The following is a 16,141-nucleotide window of genomic DNA, read 5'->3' on the forward strand; positions in this document are numbered from 1 at the left end:
TCAGCCAGAGTGGACTTGTTATGGCTACTGTCTCCAACCACTGTGGGACCGTCTCTGTGAAACATTCTTCAACTGAGGCACCATCCAAAAAGGCAAATAAATGCTGAGGTCGCATAAGTGTCATACATCTCTGGGGTGATATACTGCTTAACAGCAAGTGAGATCAAGGGTCAGGCTGGATTTGGGCAAGTGTGTGTGTGTATGTGTAACCTTCCACACCTCATAATGTCAGTCGTTGTGCGCGGATTATTTACATGCAGTCTCCAGCAGAACAACCTAGGTCCTTAAAGGATGAGTCTGCAGCCAAGCCAGACTTCCGACAGTTAACAATCATGACCCACCACTGCCAGTCCTGATGTGGGACATTACTAATGCACTGTGATTACATGCATCCTTGGCTATGACTCCACATGTGGAAAGCCAAGTGGAAAATGTTGTGGGCTGTTAAAAAAAATTGTGGTTTAAAAACAATTTATTATAAAAAAGGGTAAAACAACATTCCTACTGGCTAGCTCATCCGGGTGCAGTTAGCTTAGGAGATTGGGGCAAAGTGCCAAGGAGGTCAAAGTCAAAGCTTTAACCCCAGGCCCAAGTGGCCTTTCCCACCCCATGCTAGACCCAGACTCTGCAATCAGAGTCTGCGGACCGGGTGGGTGCTGTGGTGGGTGGTGGGGTGGAGACTGTAGGCACATCTGTGCCATTTCAGCATGAACATTGCCTGGAAGGAGAGATTCCTGCCTGTCCTGTGCTTTCAGAATTGTTCTGTTTCATCCTTAGGGCAGTGTGAGGGCACTGAAGAGATCCGAGCATAATCTTGCAAATATCCCCCTCCCTGCCATTCTTTCCTAATGCCTATAAAAGCCCTTGGGAGCTTTCCTTACAGGAAAATTAAGACTAGTTCACTTGAGTATTTTATTACTTATCTTCTCCCTCTATGTTCATTGCAGCCTTTTTAGTTCTCCAGTTTTTGTTTCTATGGACTATTTAATGTCTTGCTTTCCTAGTCTTCTGAATGATCACCTCTGAATTATTGACATTAATGGAGAGAGAGAGACCTCAAGAGCAGTACTTAGATAAATTATGTTGTAGTAACGTGCTTTATAGATTGAGAAGTCACAAAGGAATAAAGTTTTTCTTAGTAGAGTAAGTGCTCTCCTAACTGCCTTGTGGCCTAGAGGACAGGGCTCCATGCTTGCTGTCAGACCCACGGTGGCCTGAACCCCAGAGCATGGGCTCCTGCCTAGTGGCCTGTATGGGCCCAGCCTGACGCTTACCCAAAGCCAGCTGCTTTGCTCCCAAACTTGCATATATTAGATGTACTTAGTACCTAATTACATAAGTAAATATTATGTAAACTGGTGAAGAGCGGGTACAAACAAAGACGTCATGTCCATGAAATCAAGTTAAATGCTTTAGAAATTTAGCTGTTGAATTGGTGTCAATAAGCTGAGATTAGGCAAGAAAAAGCAAAAGCAGAGGATTGTTCAGCGTATTCTTTGCACGCTCATTCCACTATAACAAAAATGCAAACCACAAACGATTCCTCATGGGTGTGTTTTCTTGCTAGAAAGACTGTGATATGGTTTGGATGTCTGTCCTCTTCAAATCTCATGTTGAAATGTGCTTCCCAATTTGTAGATGAGGGGGCCCTGGTGGGAGGTGACTGGATTATGGAGGTGGGTCCCTTATGAAGGGTTTAACACCATCCCCTGGTGATACGTGAATGCTTGCTCTGAGATCTGGTTGTTCAAGTATGTGGCAGCTCCCCGCTTGCTCTCTTGCTCCCGTTCTTGCTATGTGACATGCTGGCTCCCTGTTGCCCTCCGCCATGATTGTAAGCTCCTTGAGGCCTCACCAGAAGCAGATGCCAGCACCACACTTCCTGTGGAGCCTGCAAAACCATGAGCCAATCAAAGCTCTTTTCTTTATAAATTACCCAACCTCAGATATTCCTTTATAAGAATGGAAGAAATGACTAATGCAGACTGCAAGGAGCTCCAATTAAATGGCCTTGGCCCTATATCAAAAGATAGATGATAAATGTACACTTTCAGATTTTATTTTAAATTGAAGCAATTAAGGTATGGGCATAACTCCCCTCTCCCCATACGCTTTGATCAACTGTTTAAAGTATGTTTCCAACAACTGGTCTTGACCTGGTCAGAGGGTGTTTTGTTTAAGTGGCCAACTCCTAAACAGCAGTGGATTCCAGAATGGGTTGACTTTCTTATGGAGTGTGTGCACTTGAAGATTTCGGCTAGTCTCTCAAAATGTTAGTAAAAGGCCGACCTCTCACCAAATGCTGCATGCAAAGCCAGTGGTCCCAGAACTTGCTGAGTGGCAAGAGGAGACTTGTCTCCAAGTAAGGGACAGCCTCGAATAGTCAGGAGCAGGGCAAACATTGTGGGGATGATCCAGGCATCCCTGGGAAGCATAAGATCGCTCAGCACAATCCAAAATCTCCCACCACTCCAACTGTGGGTCCTGAGCCTATGCCATGTAATATTAGAAAAGTAAAAGCCTCTGGTTATGGAAAGGTAGTGTAAGGCCAGGTAAGAGAGGCATCAGGTGGGGTCAGTGAGGGAACACAAATCGTGGTCTGTGATTTCGCCTACAATTAGCAGCAAAACAAAACACTTACTCCACTCCACTCCACCCGACTCCAGCTAGCACTTAGTTCTTCCTTGAATTTACTACCGTAGCTATTGCTGCATTTCACCACCAGAGGGCAACAGTGTTTTTAAAATGAAAGATGACGTGCCAACAGCTCACGGAATCAAAGAATTTCAGAGCGAGAAGAGGTCTTTTTTTTTTTTTTTTTTTTTTTTTTTGAGACGGAGTCTCGCTCTGTCGCCCAGGCTGGAGTGCAGTGGCCGGATCTCAGCTCACTGCAAGCTCCGCCTCCCGGGTTCACGCCATTCTCCTGCCTCAGCCTCCGGAGTAGCTGGGACTACAGGCGCCCGCCACCTCGCCCGGCTAGTTTTTTTTTGTATTTTTTAGTAGAGACGGGGTTTCACCGTGTTAGCCAGGATAGTCTCGATCTCCTGACCTCGTGATCCACCCGTCTCGGCCTCCCAAAGTGCTGGGATTACAGGCTTGAGCCACCGCGCCCGGCCAAGAGGTCTTAAACATCATTTAGTCTAAAGGCTTTCAAAACTTTTTAAAGCTGCAACCCACAGCAAGAACTGCGTTTTTCATTATGACCTAGGTCATACATATATATCTGAAACACATTTGGAGACACTACTTACCCTTGCTTTTGCAATGCATTCTAATCGTTTGTAGTCTATACCATTTCGTTTAAAAAAAAAACAAACAAAAAACGGATCCCACACTAAATTGACTTTATAACCCTAATGAGCTCTTAGTTTGAAAAACCCTGACTTCATCTCAGCCTCTCATCTTACAAAGGAATGCAGTGACCCCTAGAATGGGGAGGGATACCCATGAGCTACACTTCTCTCCCCTACCTGGCTACCTGCTCGCCCCTCAGGGTCAGTTCTGGATGGATGATAGACATTGTGCAGCAGCTGAATACTCAGTCCAACAATGCTCTGGTTGGGTAGAGTGCAAACCTGAGTTTGGAGATCAGTCGTGGTTCACTTTTTTTCTTTTTTTTTTTTTTTTTTTGAGACAGATTCTCGCTCTGTCACCCAGGCTGGAGTGCAGTGGCATGATCTTTGCTCACTGCAACCTCTGCCTCCCAGGTTCAAGCGATTCTCATGCCTCAGCCTCCTGTGTAGCTGAGATTATAGACACGCACCACCATGCATGGCTAATTTTTGTATTTTTAGTAGAGATGGGGTTTCACCATGTTGGCCAGGCTGGTCTCAAACTTCTGACCTCAAGTGATCTGCTTGCCTCAATCTCCCAAAGTGCTGAATTACAGGCGTGAGCCACCACACCTGGCCCATGTTTTATTTCTCCCCAATGCTATGACTGCTCTTATAATGGAGGCAGGAATTTCTTATGACTACACTGAAAGCTCCATGTAGGTGTGTCTGCACTCTTCACTCAGGCAGCGGAGTGCTTCAAAACTGAAGGAATCTCAAAGAGGCCTTCCTAATGACCCTATGTTAAATGTGAATCAGGCCTCACTAACTAGCCCAGTTCCTGGCACAGAGTAAGCATTCAATACATAGCTAATGGATGAACAGACTACCCCGAACTCATGTTTTTATACTTTCTAATTGGCACTCATATCATCTTATATGACTCTTCAGACCACCTGACATCGTTGGCAGAACATGAATCATTTCCATTCCAAACAGGGAAATAGGCAGAAAAGACTTAAATAACCTTCCCCAAAGCCACTGGACTAAATGATGTTTAAGACCTCTTTAAGATTTATATAACTTATATAAAATTCCCAGCCCTTGCGTCCTCATTGGAGCAATGCAGGGGCTGAGAATTTTTACTTTATTCACTCAGGTTTTGAGAGCTAGTTTGATTATTTTATGAAGGATGTCAAGTATCTTATTTTATTTTCAAGGGGTGACTAAGTGCATGATAATGCAAGTTATTTTTATTCATTTATTTATTTTTTTGAGATGGAGTCTCGCTCTGTCGCCCAGGCTGGAGTGCAGTGGCGCCATCTTGGCTCACTGCAACCTCTGCCTCCGGGGTTCAAGCATTCTCTATCTCAACCTCCCGAGTAGCTGGGATTACAGGCGCCTGCCACCATGCCCGGCTAATTTTTTTTTTTTTTTGTATTTTTAGTAGAGAAGGGGTTTCACCATCTTGGCCAGGCTGTTTCTGAACTCCTGACCTTGTAATCTGCTCACCTCAGCCTCCCAAAGTCTGAGATTACAGGCGTGAGCCACCGCGCTCGGCCTATTATTCCTTTTTAAAATGGGTTTGGAAGGGGAAAAAGAAATATCTGGGATTGAAAACTGGTGTACATTAGAAATCGGAGTGAGCTTGGTTTTCTATAGGGAATCCTGCCCTGGTAACCAGGGAGCAAATCCTCAGAGGCCCCTTTTTAAGGCTCTGGGCATTGGCTACTCTCCTACCTTGATAGAAAGTTCTCAAGCTCCATTATCTCACTGCTCTGCTCTGGGCATTGGCTACTCTCCTACCTTGATAGAAAGTTCTCAAGCTCCATTATCTCACTGCTCTGTTGGACAAGGAAAACTGAACTTTTTTGTATCTCAGCAAGGATTGTTAAGACAGATGACAAGATGGCCGGGCGCGGTGGCTCATGCCTGTAATCCCAGCACTTTGGGAGGCCCAGGCGGGCAGATCACGAGGTCAGGAGTTCGAGAACAGCCTGACCAACATGGTGAAACCCCGTTTCTAGTAAAAATAGAAAAATTAGCCGGGCATGGTGGCAAGTGCCTGTAGTCCCAGCTACTCAGGAGGCTGAGGCAGGAGAATCGGTTGAACCAGTGAGCCGAGATCGTGCCACTGCGCTCCAGCTCGGGGCAACAGAGCGAGACTCTGTCTCAAAAAAAATAAAAATAAAAATAAAAAAATTTAAAAAGTGACAAGAATAAGTTGCCCGCCCGTCCCTCCCTCCCTCCCTCCCTCCCTCCCTCCCTTCCTTCCTTCCTTCCTTCCTTCCTTCCTTCCTTCCTTTCTTCCTTCCCTCCCTCCCTCCTTCCTTCCTCTCTCTTTTTCTTTCTTTCTCTCTCTCTCTCTTTTTTTCCCCATAGGGTCTCACTCTGTTGCCTAGGCTGGAGGGCAGTGGTGCATTCTCTGCTCACTGCAACCTCCAGGTCCTGGGGTCCTGGGCTCAAGCGATCCTCCCATCCCAGTCTCCTGAGTAGCTAGGACCACAGGCCCACGCCACCACATCGGCTAATTTTTTTAAAATTTTGAAATTTTTTTATTTTTGGCAGAGACAGTGTTTTGCCATGTTACCCAGACTGGTCTACAACTCCTGAGTTCAAGCGATTTGCCCACCTTGGCCTCCCAAAGTGCTGGGAGTACAGGCATGAGCTACCATGCCCCGCCAGGTTGCCTTTTTCTTTATTATTTTATTTTATTTATTTTATTTTGAGAAGGAGTTTTGTTCTTGTTACCCAGGCTGGAGTGCAATGGCACAATCTCGGCTCACCGCAACCTCCACCTCCCAGGTTGAAGCGATTCCCCTGCCTCAGCCTCCCAAGTAGCTGGGATTACAGGCATGCACCACCACACCCAGCTAATTTTGTATTTTTAGTAGAGACAGGGTTTCTCCATGTTGGTCAGGCTGGTCTCGAACTCCCGACCTCAGGTGATCCATCCGCCTCGGCCTCCCAAAGTGCTGGGATTACAGGCGTGAGCCACCGCGCCTGGCCAGGTTGCCTTTTTCTAGGAACAATTTGATTTAATCATTCAATAAATATAGGCGTGCTGGGTGCAGGAATAAGTTTTGAAGAACCGAGGCTGAGCTTCTTGAAGAACTTTCCAATGGTGTTTGGCACTGTTAAATGAAAATCCTGCTGCTATGCTTTAAAACTCCACCTATTTATTAAGTACACGTGATACTCAGTTCCAGATTCTTTGAGGCCGTGTGTCTGCAGGCCTTGTGGAATATCTGGGGGTTGTAGAAGGAGCAACTTTGCTTTTGGGACAGACTTAACGTAGTTCTGTAACTTTTGTAATCTATATGATGAAGAACGCAAAGTAGCTGCACACACACAAGACAATACCTACAGTCAATGCCTTGAAATCAGCAACCAACCAAAGGGTTGCAAAGTTCTCATTCATTCGGTTCATATAGAACACTGACCCCTGATTAACTCACTTTTATTAGATCAAAGCAGACGCTAGCATTAGCAGGTTTCTGCCCAGGCCTACGTGTACATTCCAACCACATTACCCTGAAGCCCTAGCGTGGTGGCCTGCAATTAACAAGAGACAGCCATCCGCGGTATGGTATGGCTACTGGCTTAGATTTTGGAAATCCCGCCCAAAACTTTGGCAGCAGTCACTAGCAGGGCGCGTGTACAATAAGCGCCCCCATAGCAACCAACTCTGGGTACCTCCATACAAAATTAAATTTTGCCCTTTCAGCCTGTTCCTCAATTTCCTAAAGCATCACTCTCCCAGGTATAGAAGCAATCAAGAGCGCTGCCCTATGAAAAACCTATGGCCTCATAAATGCTGGAAGAAGCGAGCCAGATTTCTGCGGACGCTGTGCACCGAAGGGCCCCTTCCACGCCCTGGGACACTTCCGGGGCGCCGCCCAGCTGGGATCTCCCCTGGCGTCGTGCGCACCGCACCTTCCCCGGCAGATCAGCCGTTGGACGGGCAGGCGCGCGCACCCAGGTGTCACCGTCCAGCGCCGTGCGCGGACAGTCAGGCGCGTGCCCCGGCGCGTCGCTCCGCACTCACCCACGCGCGGCCCTCCTGCACCTCGGCCAGCACTCGCAGCGCGCTGGGCGAGCCGGCCCGGAAGTTGAAGAAGTGAAGCGCAGCGCGCGCCGCCTGCTGCAAGAGCCTGCGCGGGACTCCCGCATCCTGAGGCTGTGCAGGGACTTCGGCGCCCCTGGACACCGCGGGCGCCACCACCGGGGCTAGCAACAGTAGCAGCGCGAGCAGCGGGGCGGTGGGGCGCGGGTTCCCGGGCCCAGACCGGGGAGCGGGCGGCGGTTGCCGGCGGGGCTGCATGGACGCGGGAAAGTTGGCGCGGCACCCGACAGACCCGGGCTCGGAGAGGGCGGTGCCGGCGCTCGCGGAAATAAGGCCGTGGTGGGCCCCTCCCCTCCGCCCCCGGGGCGAATATCTGGAGCGAGCTCGGGTCCCCGTGGGGCCACTCCCTTTCCACGGTTCCTGCAGCCTTTGGGCTCTCTCTGCCCCTCCGCATTGCCGCGGCTTGGTGCCAGGATGCGGCGTCGCCTCCGCGGCGCGGGGCCGGGTGTTTCTGGCCCAGGCCACGAGGGGAGAGGGACGGGGTTGCAGGGACAGTGGGGACGCCTCCCTCGAGGGATCGCGGCCCGCCCATGCTACCTCGCGCCGCGCCCCTAGCCCAGCTCAGGGATTCGGCGTTTCCGCTGCGGTTTCGCAACCCTGGGGTTTTAAGGGAAATTGCTTGGGTTCTCCAAGCCTTAGGGCTGTGATTTCCCAGCGGGTGAAAGGGGACCAGCGCAGAAAGGGGCAGGTCGCAGCGGGCATTGATGGGGCTCCTCATGGCATAGCCACTGTGGAAGTGGGAGAAGTCGCCAGAGGGCTGGGGCTGGAGAGGAGGCTGAAGGTGGACACCAGCAGGGAGCCCGGGACTACGGAGCCAGTGGCTGGGGATGGGCCTGAGCACCTGCAGGTCCTGCCCAGGAGGAGAGGCGCTGAGGAGGGAGGAGTGGGCAGCAAGGCAGGGTAAGATAAGGCCTGAGAGTCCCATTGGTCTCAGAAGCAAGTAGGTCATTGATACATTGATAACCCCGGTGCGAGACAGATTTAAAGGCCGGGGGTGGAGGTCGGATTCCAGCGGGGTGAGGCATGCATGGGGCTTCCGGGAATGGAGGCAGCAAGTGTTGGCAACTCTTTTTTTTTTTGAGACCGAGTCTTGCTCTGTCGCCCAGGCTGGAGTGCAGTGGCGCGATCTTGGCTCACTGCAACCTCCGCCTCCCAGGTTCAAGCAATTCTCCTACCTCAGCCTCCCGAGTAGCTGGGATTACGGGCGCCCGCCACCATGCCCGGCTAATTTTTGTATATTTAGTAAAGACGGGGTTTCACCATGTTGGTCAGGCTGGTCTCAAACTCCTGACCTCGTGATCCCCACGCCTGGGCCTCCCAAAGAGCTGGGATTACAGGCGTGAGCCACCATGCCTGGCGGCAACTCTTTTTAGACAGTTGGCAGTGAAGGGCTGAGATAGCCATTGTTTTTAAACCACAGACAAGAGAAAAAGCCCTGGAGAAGTAGGGCTCAGAGAGGAGAACTGGTACTGCTAGGCACTCCCAACATCCATTTCTCCATCCTGCATTTTGTTCAGCGGTCTACCCCTGCTCCAAACCTGGACCCCAGTGCTGTTGTGGGACTAAGGGAAATCCCTTCTTGCCAGTGGGTGGTTGAGACTGGGCATGTGCCAGTTCTGCATGGTGAGCAAAGCCTGTGACTTGATGGACGTGGTGCCATCTCTGGCAAGATCCTGTCTCACTGCACTTCTTCCTCTGGCTGTTGTCTGTCCCTTGTCTGTCTTTCCTTCCTTCTGCAGATAATTGTAAAACACCTACTCTGCCAGACCCTGGGGAAATGAGGGTGAACAATCTTAAACATCTCTGCCTTCCTGGAGCACACCTTCTAGGCAAGTGGGGCCCAGACAGTCAATGAGGCCGAGGGAATGTGCCCTATGTTGGACGCAGTTACATGCCAGGGAGAAAAATTAAGCCAGAAAAAGAAGTGGGGAGTTGGGAGGTGGTTAATCATAAAAGGTGTGGTCAGGGCAGGCCTCTCTGGGGAGGTGATACTTGGGTGAGGACGTGAAGGAGGTGAGGGAGCCAGGTGGACATGTATGCAAAAGCACTGTAGGCAGAGGGAACACAAATGCAGAGGCTGGGGCAGGAGTCTACCTGGCATGTTTGAAGAAAAGCAAGAAAGTCCAGCTGGAGGGAGAAGCCAAGAGGGAGAGTGCAGGCCCTTGATAGGCTCCAGTTAGGTCTGGCTGTGCTGCCCAGAAGCATGCCCCCGTCTTGCTGGCTGCCTGAGAATGAAGCCCATTTCAAGAGTGGCAGAGCAGAGAGAGGGGAGGGCCCTGGGTTCCTGATGGCATTGTTGGACACAGGAATCAGCTGATCCTGGAGCCTATTTCTTATTATTTCACTTCTTTGAAGCTGGAGTTGCTGTTTCTTGCCCTCAGAGGCAGCCTAGCACAGGTAATCACCTCCCAGAACCCAGTCATCTCCCCATAGTTTGTTTTGTGCTATGATAATAGAATACCTGAGACTGGGTAATTTATAAGGAACAGATATCGATTTCTCACATTTCTGGAGGTTGGAAGTCCAAGATCCAGGCACCACCAGATTTGGGGTCTGGTGAGGGCTCAGCTCTGTCTCCCCTTCCAAAGTGGGGCTTTGCATGCTTCATCCTCTGAAGGGGAGGAACACTGTATCCTCACATGCTGGAAGAGCAGGAGAGAACCCACTCTTATGACCTAAACACCTCACTCTAGGCCCCACCTCCCAACACTCTTGCATTGGGAATTGAGTTTCATCATGAATTTTGGAGGGTACAAAAACACCCAAACTATAACACCCTCCAAGAGGTTATAGTAGCAGACTTGAGAATGATCACCTCCAGGTTTTATAAAGATTAAATTTTCCTCATTTTACTTCAGTGCTTTGTCCCCCATGAGTATGTTAGGTTGCTTTTAACTGTATGTAATGGAAAACCCGATAAACAATGTGGACTATTTATTGGTCTGGAGTGGGAGATCTCAGTGAGTTTCTGAAAGACCCAGGCTCTCTCCATCCTTCTGCACAGCCATCCTCAGCTGGCTGGCTTTTTGTCCATGGACTTGTAGTTTCATGGTTATAGAATGGCTGCCACAGCTCCAGACAGCACATCTTCACATGCTGCAGCCAAAAGCAGGTAGCAGGGAATAGATTGCCAGAGTAGAAAGAGTGGAAAGAGAGCTGGACATTATGCACCTGTTTGTTTTTTGCATCAGTAAGAAATATCTTTTCCAGAACCTCCTGCCTACACCTTTCTTCCCCTGAGACCTTCCTTTATACCAAATCTGCCAGATCTGGGTTACACTGGCAAAGCCTAGCTGCAAGGGAGGCTGGCAAACAGTATCTGTCATTTTTCAGAGTCAATGGTCTGGTCTGTAAACTAGGATTAAATTTAACTGTATGGAACAAACACCCGAATGACATTGGCTTAAACAGGAGAGGAACTTATCTCTCACATAAAGGAAGTTGTAGGGTAAAAGTGGGGTAGTAGACAATCTGTGGTTGGTATTGGCAGATCCATGAGGTTGTTAGAGGTCCAGACCTTTTCCAGATCTCTGCTCCCACATCCTAAGGGTGTACTCCTTGCCCTCAGGGTCCAAGATGGTCACTAGCCATCAGCAGGGCTCCCTTTATGGATTTCCTAGAAGTCTCACAGGGCACTTGTGCCCTGTATCTTATTGGCAAGAACCTGGTTGCAAAGGAAGCTGGGAAATGTAGTTTTTATTCACGGTGGCCCTATGCCAAAATAAAACTCAGGATTTTGTTACTAAGGAAGAAGATTGTGTCTTACGTTGGGTATCCTAGAAGCAGGCCCGGAAACAAAGATTGTTCGCAGAAGAAATGCTCCTAGAAGAATTCAGTAAGGAGCTAGAAGAAGGATAGCTATGCAAGGATGTCAGATAGTTATATGACTTATATGACAGGTAGGTTCAGCCTGACCTGAAGGGGAGCTCTCAACTGTAAACGATGCCTCTGAGATGTCCCTGCCCCAGGCAGGGTATCTGGGCTTCCATTCTTCTATGCCTGTCAGCCACTGGCTAAGAGCCATCCTTGTTGATAACTCAGGTACTTCAGTCTTTCTGTAGGTGGACATAAAAGGGCAGTAGTACAAGAACAGCCCTCCCAGAAGAGCTGCAGGAGCCTCAGGTCAGAAGCAAAAGTATGCCAAGTGGAAGGGGCAGACTCAGAGAAAGGGATCCAGGAATCTCTGCAGAGCCCCAGTGGGGTCCCTGCAGGGATAATGCCTAGTGGGAAGGAAGTAGCCACCTCTGTCACTGAGGCGAGGAGGGGAAGGGTGGGAATGGCTGATAGTGTCCAACAGGCAGCCTGTGCAGCATGTGTGCAGTTCCTGCCTATGAGATAGTGAGAATCATGGAAAGTCATAAGCAAGAGGGAAGACAGAAAAGACAAGGAGACCAAATGCTGCTGTGTGAGCTCTGGGTGCTCTTCCGAGGTTAGGTATTTTAAATAGTGACAACAGTTACAATGGGGGCAAATTGATGCTGATCAGGAACACATGTAGACATTTAATTATAGTATTTATTTTATAAACAGGGATTTTCTGGAACACAGAGTATTTCCTTTGCAAGAACTGTCCATGTTCTTTGCCCACTTACCTGTGGGGTTGTTGGATTACTGGTTGATTTGTAGAAGCTCTTTCAATACGAGGGAAATCAGGCCTTGGTCTGTCATGGGTATCCCTGTTTTTTCTCAATTCATAGACAGATTTTGTGTGTTCACAGATTGTTCTTCCTTGCCACGTACTGTGTCGGGAGTGATGTTGCTAACTGTTCACCACGTTCTCCAAAAGACCTGTCATCATATCCCACCCCCAGCCTGGGGCCGCTGGGAGACTGTGCCACATGGGAGGGGAGGAAAGTATCAGCCAGCGGGTCTGCTGTAGCCTCTGCACAGAAGCAGATGTGTCCCCACAAGGGTGTCCTGATATATCATGTTCCCTAGTTCCTTAGTCATTGCTCAGTTTATCATGAGCATTTTAGAGAACTTACTTTGTGTTTAAGAAACCTAGTGGTATATAAAGCTATAATGACTTTTAATCATATGAAAAGATAGTACAGACTGTGAGAGGGGAAATTGACATGACCTGTTTGGTGGACTATTTGCAATATCTATTGAAATTAGAAATGCACATGGCTTTGACCCAGCAATTCCACCTTGAGAGTTTATACTAACAACACATTCACACATGTAAATGAAGAAGTATGTGCAAGGATGTTCATTTCCACATATGGATTGTAAACTCCTCCATGGCAGTGACACTGAATGTCTCATTTTCTTCTCTATCTTCCCTAGAACAGTGACTGGCACACAATAGGCGCCAATACAGATTTTTTTTTTTTTTTTTTTTTTTTTTTTTTTTTTTTTTTTTTTTTTTTTTTTAGTAATGAAGAGTTAAGGGCTGGAAAAACACCTGTGTTTCATGGTTGAATAATTATGGTACCTCCATAGAATGGAATATTGTACAGTCATGAAGAAGAGGTATATTGAGGTGTGTGTGATACTGAACCATCTCTAAGGTATAATGTTAACAGCAAGGTGTAGAGTAGGGCAAGTAGTATGCTGCTATTTGTTTAAAAAGAAAAAAAATAACATACATAGATGTGGAAATATGCAAAAACAGTCTCTGTGGAGGTTTACAAGAATTGCCAATAGGGGTTGAGAGAGAAACTCTTCACCATAGGCTGTCTTTTGTGGTGGTTGCTTTTTTCATGTGTGTATAATGTATGTTACCTGTTCTAAATAAGTAAATAAATGAGGTGCAGTTTCCGAGTGCACTTCAATCAGTTTCTCCTCTGGTAGGGAAGACCACCACAGGAGCTTTCCAGTTCTGTGGTTCCGCGTAGCCAGAGCAAGCCTGCTTTGCTTGTTGTGTAGTTCCAGCTTGTCTCCCTTTCTCTGAGTCTTGCCTTGCCACACTCTTTCTTGCCTCGGACCTAGTCATGTTTCCTCACATTGAAACTTCCAGGGAAGGAGCTGCTGAGCAGATGCATACTGTAGTGTCAGTGGCTATCATGGCTCACTGCATGGCTCATCTCGGAAGTATTGTTATTTAAATAGGGATCAGGTCTTGAGCCAAGATACCTAAGTTCTGACTGAGCATATTGCAGCACTGGCTCCTGTGCCCTATGCTAGGTAGAGGTATCCAGCAGCCCCTGAACAGCTGTACTTGCACCCCTCCTATCCTCTTGACTACATAAAGAGGCCAGAGAGCAGAGAGAAAGGGCTCTGAGAGGCATTGGCTGTTTATTTTCCTTGTCTTAACCAACTCGGGCTGCCATAACAAAATACCTCAGACTAGGTGGCTTAAACAACAGAAATGTGTTTTCTTATGAATCGGAAGCTGGGACGTCCAAGATCAAGATGCCGGCTGATTCACTTCCTGCTGAGGCCCCTCTTCCTGACGTGGCCTGGAACGGTGTACTCACACAGCAGAGAGGGAAGCAGCAAGCCTCCATGTGTCTTCTTACAAGGATGCTAATCCCATCATGGGATTAGGAATTATGGTTAGACTTCATCTAACCCTGATCGCCTCCCAAAGGCCTCACCTCCAAATATCATCACATTGGAGGTTAGGGCTTCAACAAATGAACTGGGGGGGACGCAATTCAGTCTATAGCAAAGCCCTCCCAGAGGGCCTGGGATGTGTCTTTCTGGCAAATGAGAGGACTGGGCATGAGGAGACTGGGTGGTTGGCTGTGGAGAAAGAAGGGTATGGTGGCACTGCCATCCTGGCTACCTTTGGCCACCCCAGCTTGTGGAATGTAAGAAGGCCCAGGAACCAGTTCCCATGCACCTCAGGCCCCAGGTTTTCTTAGCCAAGCCCTGAGAATACATCAAGAACAGGTGAGGGCATGTGGACACAGGTGTGCGGGGGGCCTCCCAGCAGCTGTCCCCGCTTCCTGCTAATGCTGCTCTGATTTTCGCCTTTGCTCACCTCTCTCCAGTGCTGCTGAACACACCCCGTTCTGGCGATCTGACTGGAGAGAGACAGTGTCACTGTGGTGGGCTCAGGGATAGACTCAGGACCCTATTTGGGCAAGTAAGTCAGGAGAAGCGGTTGGTGGAGTCTCGGAGGGAAGTTGTCTTGCTCTTCTGAGAACGTGTGCACTCCCGTTCTCTGCCGTGCATGTGAGAGGAAGCCTGTGCCCCAGAAGCTGGTGGTGCCATCTTGCCTCCTCAGGAAAGAGGGCTCAGGATGGTGTCGACTCAGTGGAAGGCAGAGATGAAGCTCAGAAAGAAACCAGGCCCTTGGGGGTGTTACTGACCCACTGGACTGTGACCCATTTGAAGCCTGCCCTGTCTCTAGACTTTTTATTGTAAGAACCAGTAAGTCTGTTTCATGGTTAAAGCCAGCACGAGTGTGGTTTTGTAACTTTGGTTGAAAATTCCTAATGGATTGCTGAGGCAGTTAGTATTGGCAGGAAACACAGAGATCTAAGGCTGCCTCGCAGTTGGGGTGGGAGGTGGGAGGCAGTGGGGAGACTGTGCCGGGTGTGGTGGAAGCCAGACACAATCTGGGAACACCACAGCTGCTACCTGCATTGGGACTACCATATCTTCAGAGTCCACCAATTTTGGGATGACCTAGCTGGAGAAGGGACATTTCCCTTCACCAGCAACTCCCAGCCATGGCAGTAGTGCCTTGTCAGCCACAGGGGCCAGGCCAAGCCTTGGCCCCAGGTCAGAAGTGACTGCTCCCAGGCTAGACAACTGTCTGTTCCCATTTGAGCATCATCTCTCAGCTCCACAAGTCCTGCTGCCCTCTCTAAGGCTGTGAGGCAGAGCAGGGTCCGGGGGAGAGAGGAAAAAAGACCCTGGGGAAGGAGAAGGAATCCCTGAGATAGAGGCTTTAACCTACATCGTGGCTAAGAGTCACATCAGAGAAGACAGCAGAGTCAGTGGGGTGGATGGAGTATTTTGCAAAGGTACGCTTAGTTGAGACTGTTTTCTCCTCTCTCCTTGCCCCTGCACTCACCAGTGTAAGCACTCACACAGGCGCTTGGAAAGCAAAGTTGATATCAGTTATTAGAAAAGATAAAAACATCTCCTATTTGTGCATGAGTGTGACTGCCCAAGGTGATACCAGAAGCTTCTTCCTTCTAGATATGCATTTAGAAAGGTGTGCACACAGACCGTCTCTGGAAGGACAAATCAGAAATGACTAACAATGGTTAGGGGAAGAGAGAGGATGCTTGGGGTTAGAGGGGCTTTCTGTAACTGTTAAGTCTTTGGGTTATTTTCTGTTATCATTTGTAGGTAGCACAGTGGCTCAGAGAGTGGACTTGGAGCCAGGCTGCCTGGTTTGTAGCCCAGCTTGACCTGTGTGATCCGAGGTGAGTTATTTCATCTCTCTATGTTTTGTGGTACTTCCTACCTCATTGAGTTGTTTGTGAGGTGCAAACAACTCACTATCTGTGTATACATAAAGCATTTAGGACAATGCCTGGCACAAAGTAATGGCTATGTAAGTGACTGCTATTATTATTATTATTATTATTGCCATTAACGTAAAAATTAGATACAATCTCGAAAAATATGCAGTCACCTGTGGATTTCATTTCACAAAGGATGAGAAGGGATGGCAGGGACTGAAACCTACTAGGCCACTAAATAAAATCTCAGCTATTACTTGTAGCCCCTGTAACCTAATCTTTCATTAGAACTATTTGCAGTTAAGAAAATAAGAATCTGTAATCATTTTTGGTCTTCCCCTTGCAGAGGTAAGGGTGGGTGAGGTTGGCAAGAA

The 16,141-nt window shown here is 48.5% G+C and overlaps 2 protein-coding genes across 15 annotated transcripts in view; one reads left to right on the top strand and one right to left on the bottom strand.

Annotated features, from left to right (window-relative positions):
- The window catches only part of LOC105488548 (retinoic acid receptor responder 1), a 36,391-nt gene extending 28,795 nt beyond the window's left edge, over positions 1-7,596 (bottom strand). For both annotated transcript variants that reach the window (XM_011752736.3, XM_011752737.3), the window contains exon 1: positions 7,321-7,596. In XM_011752736.3, coding sequence (XP_011751038.2) covers positions 7,321-7,596 — 276 coding nt within the window. The remainder of the gene's footprint in view (positions 1-7,320) is intronic.
- The window catches only part of LOC105488544 (uncharacterized), a 62,539-nt gene continuing 53,992 nt past the window's right edge, over positions 7,595-16,141 (top strand). For 9 of the 13 annotated variants that reach the window (XM_071091166.1, XM_071091158.1, XM_071091159.1 and 6 more), the window contains exons 1-4: positions 7,595-9,231; positions 11,150-11,297; positions 14,340-14,721; positions 15,652-15,728. In XM_071091166.1, coding sequence (XP_070947267.1) covers positions 7,595-8,302 — 708 coding nt within the window. In that variant the 3' untranslated portion in view covers positions 8,303-9,231; positions 11,150-11,297; positions 14,340-14,721; positions 15,652-15,728. The other 4 variants (XM_071091163.1, XM_071091164.1, XM_071091169.1 and 1 more) reach the window with 4 other exon arrangements.

This window comes from Macaca nemestrina, chromosome 2 (assembly GCF_043159975.1).
Source record: "Macaca nemestrina isolate mMacNem1 chromosome 2, mMacNem.hap1, whole genome shotgun sequence".
Lineage (NCBI taxonomy): Eukaryota > Metazoa > Chordata > Mammalia > Primates > Cercopithecidae > Macaca > Macaca nemestrina.